Consider the following 6,826-nt stretch of genomic DNA (forward strand, 5'->3'; position numbering starts at 1 on the left):
GAGGCACGAGCCAGGCTGTGCGAGCTCGCAAAAGTAATTGACCTTTTTCAGTCTGTTGCCTCAACTGTCAAATCGGTAAAGTGGCAGTGGTGGCGATCTGTATTAAACACTTTCTGGTGTGTGGAAACACCTCGAAGTGGGTGAACCCTCAAACCAGCTCCCTGCCCTGCCAGACCCGTACTCCCTTTCGTATCCGCTTAGCTCCTCCTTACACCCACCGGCCCTGAAGAGAATCGCCACGGCGAGTCCAGACGGTCCCTCCGGTAACCGCACCCCGGCTTCCGGGGCGGCACCGGAATTCACTTTTCACACGCTCTTCCTATTGGATGCCGGCCTTTCGTGGGGGCGGGCGCCGCCGGGAGGCGGAAGCAACCACAGGCATGGCGGCAGCTGTGCACCTCGCTGTACTGGTGCTGGTACTCCTGGGGCCAGGCAGCTGGGGCCATGCGGAACCCCCACGCGACAGCCTGCGGGAGGAGCTCGTCATCACCCCTCTGCCTTCCGGGGACGTAGCCGCCACATTCCAGTTCCGCACGCGTTGGGATTCGGAGCTGCAAAGAGAAGGAGGTGAGAAGGCGAGATCTGACCGGAGAACAATTTCTGTGGCACCTGCCGGGGTTGAGGTGGAGGCAAGCCTTAGGGGCGGGGCCTGATACCCTGATGAGATTCTGGACCCTGGGTGTGGGTCCCGAAGAGGTGGGGATTATCACTCACCTGTTTCCTCTTCCCCAGTGTCTCATTACAGGCTCTTCCCCAAAGCCCTGGGGCAGCTGATCTCCAAGTATTCTCTACGGGAGCTGCATCTATCATTCACGCAAGGCTTTTGGAGGACCCGATACTGGGGGCCACCCTTCTTGCAGGCCCCATCGGGTGCAGAGCTCTGGGTCTGGTTCCAAGACACTGTCACTGAGTGAGTGCCCACCTTGGGTCCTGCTGCAGGCCATGGAGGGAGTGTGGCAGGGGAAGGTGTTTCATCTGGCCACTGACCTTGGGGTCAGCATTTCCAGGAGGCAGCGATTTTACGGGGTTACAGCTGGCAATGGAAGTAAGAAATATTGCCACAGAGTGGCATTCTTTACTTTCCTGAATAAACTTCCTTCTCCTTATACTTCCAGACCTGAAGTAGCACATGCATATCCCTACAGAGGGGAATAACAGATGATTGACGCTTATTTAGATGTAAAGTAATAGAAAGCTGGCAAACTGGATAACTTTTTAAAAGGCATTCATTCATATTTAAAATAAATAAATACTGTGAAGTCCAAACAGAACATATCTGTGGGCTAGAATTGGCCTACAGTATGCTAGATCTCTGTATTAAAGGAATTGGTTTTGTTTGGGAGAAGGACAGATCTAGTTACTGCTCTTGGACGACAAAAAACTATTTCCTAGTGGCTTCTGTGGCTATCCTATTTAGGGTAGAACCTTTCTATGCAATGGTTGCAAACTTAAGTTTATGTGGGTCACACAGGTAGCATCAATGAGTAAAGATGTAAAAACAGAGGTACAGGAATGAGAACTATACCTAATTTTTCTCTTAATTCCACTATAAGAAATCAATAGTGAAAGTATGATAACAAATTTCAGGGCAGTAATAGGGAGTGGTAGGGACTGTGACAGACTAGAGAGCTTGTGTGACAATCTAGAGGACAGCTGCCACTCAGCATGGATAATCCACTCAGCTTGTATGGATTATTGCCATGTGAGAATTGAGGCCTAATGTGGTCAGACTCCCATTTTTCAAGAATACCAGAAATTTGGAATTTAATGTGGAAATTGAGAAGTTTAAATATAAGCAAGTAACTTAAAAATGTTTTAAGTGCTATGTGAGTCAGTGTTGTGCACATCAAATGAAGCACAGTTATGGTTATGGTAGAGCTTTCTTTCTTTCTTTTATTTTATTATTTTTTTTTTAAAGATGACCGGTAAGGGGATCTTAACCCTTGACTTGGTGTTGTCAGCACCATGCTCTCCAAAGTAAGCTAACCGGCCATCCTTATATAGGGATCTGAACCCATGGCCTTGGTGTTATCAGCACCACACTCTCCCAAGTGAGCCATGGGTCGGCCCTTTTGGGTAGAGCTTTCAAGCTTCGAGTTTACGACCTTTATTTGAGGCTTAAAGATTGGAGCAACTGAAAAGCTGTGAACAGAGGATTATCAAAACTGCAGGACAACACTAAGGTGGTATCAAATGAGGAGCAAGCAGTGACTCCCCAAACATGCCAAGGCTTTTTCCCTTGCCTGAACTCTGGCTCCCTTGCCTTTTTTCTTTCTGCTCTACTGTCACTGCCTCCCTTTAGCCCCTAATTGTCTATAATATGGAGCCAATGTTAAGAATTCTAGGGATTATTAGGTTTTAAGCTTTTTGTTATTAATATAGAGAGCAAATCTCTTAATTTTTCTCTCAAAAAAGAACACATAGTTTAATTTGCTGTTTTTGTGAGGTACTAGTATGGATGTTTTTCCTTGTTCAGTTTGCTTTTTTGAATATAATACTTCCTGCCTTGAGGGTAAAACCAGGACTTACCTTCATGCCCAGGGTATTCACAAGGTAGAGAGTGTTGCTTTGCCCAGCTGAGCACATTCAGGAAGGATCAATGCGCTGATCTCAGCTCCAAGGTATGGGGTACTTTCCATGGTGTTGTGGGAAGTACATAGATGACCCAGACTTAGTCCTTGTCCTCAAGTTGTTCACAGCCTAGTTGGGGAGAAAAGGTGCTTAGGACAAGATGCTGCCACCACTTAGCCATCTCCCAGAAGGTCCTACGGAGGGGGTTGGATAGTCTGAATGGCAGCACAGAGGAGGCTGTGATCAAGGAAGGCAGGAAAGTTTTCCTGGAGGTGGGGACCAGGACTGGGGCTGGACCTTGAAGGTGGGCAGAGAGGAGTGAGCAGGGCATTCCCAGGCAAGAAGACTTACCTGAGCAAAAATCCATGGGGATACAGGGATGTCCAGAGGAGAGTGACAAAGAAGGGCCTGTGTAGGGTGAGACCCAGGAAAGGGCTGAATGGGTGCAGTGATGTCATTCCAACTCCATCAACTGGCCTTTCTAATGGTTAAAAATATAGCTTCCTCCTACCATGGGTTTGGCAGCTAGCTGTGGGCTTCGAGGGAGGGAGCAGAGGCGGCCCCAGGGTAGTAAGTGGGTTTGTGTCTCCATCCAGTGTGGATAAATCTTGGAAGGAGCTCAGTAACGTCCTCTCAGGGATCTTCTGTGCCTCTCTCAACTTCATCGACTCCACCAACACGGTCACTCCCACTGCCTCCTTCAAACCCTTGGGGCTGGCCAATGGTGAGATAGTCCCTGTGGCCCTTTTCCTTCTTTCTGTTACCTCCTGCCCAAACCTTTGCCTCCTTTCCTCCTTCCTCAGCCTGGGCTAGATTCTAGGTCCCCTGGGTGTACAGGCCCCCAAAGAAGGCTTCCTGAGACTGTGCTGCCTCTGCATTGCCTTCTCCCAAGGGGAGGAGGGAGTCCCAGCCCCAGCTGGGACAGTTAGGGCGGTTGTGCTAGAGAGTGGTGTGGGGAGCAGAAGGGGTCATCCCCATCTCTGGAGTGTGAGTCCAGACATCTGTCTCCTTAGACACTGATCACTACTTCCTGCGCTATGCTGTGCTGCCGCGGGAAGTTGTCTGCACTGAGAACCTCACCCCATGGAAGAAGCTCTTGCCCTGTAGTTCCAAGGTGAGGCTGGAGTGGTCTGAGAGTGGGTGGGTGCACCAGAGAGGGGACATAGTTGGCGGATGCTTCTTCACAGCCTGGCAACCAGGGTACATTTACAGAGAACCTGTGCCCTATGTCAGGTGCTCCATGCAGGGCACTGACCTTTCATCTCTTCCCACCTCCTCTAGGCAGGTCTCTCTGTGCTGCTGAAGGCAGATCGCTTGTTCCACACCAGCTACCACTCCCAGGCAGTGCATATCCGCCCTGTTTGCAGAGTAAGTCATGGGGATTAGGAGTGGGTGCCATGCAGGGGCCCTGAGAGAAGATGCAGGTGAAGCACGTAGCTCATTGTCTGGCACAGACTGAGTGAGTACTAAGTGGTAGATGTGGAAGATGATTCTTCAGGGCATTGGCCGTGCATCAAGGAAGCTGAGTGTAGTTGCCTGGCAAGTGCTCAATAAATTTTTGTCTTGGAACATAGTGGTTAAGAACAACAGCTCTGTGGGTGGAACTGCTAGCTCAGTTGCTGGCCAGCTGGCATGACCTTGAGTGAATCATTTAATTTCCCTGCACCTGGTTTCCTCATATATCATATGAGAATAATAGTAGAATCAGCTCCTAAGGTGGTTATGATGGTTCATCAAACTGATGCATGTAAAGCTGTCAGCACAAGGTCTGGCATAGGGCCAAGTGCTCAGTAGTGAGTGGTAGCAAATCAATGGTTATGATGATACATAGATGAGGGATTGAGTCCAGGTAGGAGTCCTTCAGGCTGTGTGCTGGGGATGCCCCCTCACTGCTGACTTCTGGCCCTTGTGGTAGAATGCCCACTGTACCAGCATCTCCTGGGAGCTGAGGCAGACCCTTTCTGTTGTATTTGACGCATTCATCACAGGGCAAGGGAAGAAAGGTAAGCTACCTCGGCAACTCATCTCTACCCTCCCACCCAACTCTCCGATCTGTGTGGACCAGGCCTAACCCTGGCACCTGCTCAACCCTGCTCTCTGCTCAACCCTGCTTTCTGCTCCTCAGACTGGTCCCTCTTCCGGATGTTCTCCCGAACCCTCACAGAGCCCTGCCCCCTGGCTTCAGAGAGCCAAGTCTATGTGGACATCACCAACTACAACCAGGTACCAAGGTCACACACACACACACACACACACACACACAGACACACACACACACACACACCCTGTTTCCCCAAGGCCAGCCTACCCCTCTGCTTGCTTCTCAGCCCTGCCCTTGTGTCCCCAGGACAATGAGACATTGGAGGTGAACCCACCCCCTACCACCACATATCAGGACATCATTCTGGGCACCCAGAAGACCTACGCTGTCTATGATTTGCTTGACACAGCCATGATAAACAACTCCCGCAACCTCAACCTCCAGCTCAAGTGGAAGAGACCCCCAGAGAATGGTGAGTGTGTGAGTGAGTAGACTGCCAGGGTCACAACAGGTTACAGAGATTTCTACTCTTGGTGGGGGACTGACAGTCCATGTTCTCACTGAAGGATCATAGCATGTGTTTAGACCCAGATCTCTGGAGTCACATGTTCCTGGTTCTGAATCAACCTCTTCCAAGCTCTATGACTTTGGGCAGGTTCCTAACCCCTCTGAGCCTTAGTGTCCACAGCTGAAAAGCAGGGACAGTAATACCTAGTGGATTGGATGAGAGAATTAATGTAAACAATGGGGTTTGTTCATGCATGCATTTAGTCAACCAGTGTTTTTGAATTCGTACTATGTGCCATGCATAGAGTGGTGAAAAGACAGAGGGTGTTACATTCAAGAAATGCAATGTCTACTAGTTGAGGCAAGTATCAGTTAATGAATTAGTATTGTGTTTGTTGTTACCAAGGGAGAGGGCAGAATATCCTGAGAGTACCTGGTTTGGGTTGGAAAGAGGCACGTTGTTCTGTGCATAAAGCACTTAGTAAATAATAGTAATGCTATTATCATCATCTCTTGGGCTGGAGAAGACACGAATGATTCCAGGGCCCAGGTTTCTCAGTCCTAATAGCAAGACTTTTCCCCATCTACTTATTGGCTTGGGACTCTGAACATGGGCTGGGGAGTTGGGGTGGGGAGTGACTCTTTCCTTTAGGAACTATTAACTGTTGACTTTCCTCTACACAGAAGCCCCACCAGTGCCCTTCCTACACACCCAGCGGTACGTGAGTGGCTATGGGCTGCAGAAAGGGGAGCTGAGCACGCTGCTGTACAATACCCACCCATACCGGGCCTTCCCCGTGCTGCTGCTGGACACCGTGCCCTGGTACCTGCGGCTATATGTGCACACCCTCACCATCACCTCCAAGGGCAAGGAAAACAAACCAAGTGAGGAGCCAAGTCCCAAACCAGGCCCCTCCAGCCCATGCTGGCTCATTCTCCCTGGGTTCCCCAAACTCTCATTTGCTAGGGTAATTCCAGAAGTACTTCTGAAAAACAACACAAACATAAAGAGTTAGAAATAGTGTGAAAAATGGAACAGAGAGCCTCACTGTTCCAGTTTTAGGAATAATTTATAACGCAAAAGAAAATCAAAGTATAATACTGAGGACAGTGGCTTCCTATCCCTTTCACTTGCTTTCTTCTTCTTTCTCAGGAACCTTGTGGAACCTTGTATTTTATGATGATTCATTGACTCTTTAAGGTAGCGAAAGAGCTGACACAAGAAACAGGGTTTTGGAAGCTAAGAAGGTAGTAGAGCTGGGGTAGATGGCTCTTTGCTTCCTTGGTAGGGGTAAAAGTATATAGTTTATTTTTTTATTTTGGGGGGTCTTTTTTGCTTTTTATTTCTTTTTTTAATTCTTGTTTTTGTTTTTTAAAGTATATAGTTTTTAAGATTTATTTCTTTTTCTTTCTTTTTTTTTTTTTTTTTTTTTTTTAAGATGACCAGTAAGGGGATGTTAACCCTTGACTTGGTATTTTCAGCACCACGCTCAGCCAGTGAGCTAACCGGCCATACCTATTTGTATTTTTTTTTTTTTCTTTTTTTCTTTTTTTTTTTTTTTTTTTAAGATGACCAGTAAGGGGATGTTAACCCTTGACTTGGTATTTTCAGCACCACGCTCAGCCAGTCAGCTAACCGGCCATACCGATTTGTATTTTTTTTTTTTTCTTTTTTTCTTTTTTTTTTTTTTTTTTTAAGATGACCAG

At 48.0% G+C, this 6,826-nt stretch overlaps 1 protein-coding gene across 1 annotated transcript in view; it reads left to right on the forward strand.

The window, feature by feature from the left end:
* The first annotated feature begins 298 nt into the window (after positions 1 to 298).
* The window catches only part of PIGT (phosphatidylinositol glycan anchor biosynthesis, class T), a 9,504-nt gene continuing 2,976 nt past the window's right edge, over positions 299 to 6,826 (forward strand). Inside the window, exons 1-9 of the mRNA XM_008585891.1 lie at positions 299 to 567; positions 733 to 910; positions 3,168 to 3,295; positions 3,585 to 3,685; positions 3,853 to 3,939; positions 4,487 to 4,574; positions 4,697 to 4,794; positions 4,919 to 5,084; positions 5,804 to 6,004. Of these exons, the coding sequence (XP_008584113.1) occupies positions 327 to 567; positions 733 to 910; positions 3,168 to 3,295; positions 3,585 to 3,685; positions 3,853 to 3,939; positions 4,487 to 4,574; positions 4,697 to 4,794; positions 4,919 to 5,084; positions 5,804 to 6,004 (1,288 nt within the window). The 5' untranslated portion in view covers positions 299 to 326. The remainder of the gene's footprint in view (positions 568 to 732; positions 911 to 3,167; positions 3,296 to 3,584; positions 3,686 to 3,852; positions 3,940 to 4,486; positions 4,575 to 4,696; positions 4,795 to 4,918; positions 5,085 to 5,803; positions 6,005 to 6,826) is intronic.

This window comes from Galeopterus variegatus, unplaced genomic scaffold (genome assembly GCF_000696425.1).
Source record: "Galeopterus variegatus unplaced genomic scaffold, G_variegatus-3.0.2 Scaffold3749, whole genome shotgun sequence".
NCBI classification, from domain to species: Eukaryota; Metazoa; Chordata; class Mammalia; order Dermoptera; family Cynocephalidae; genus Galeopterus; species Galeopterus variegatus.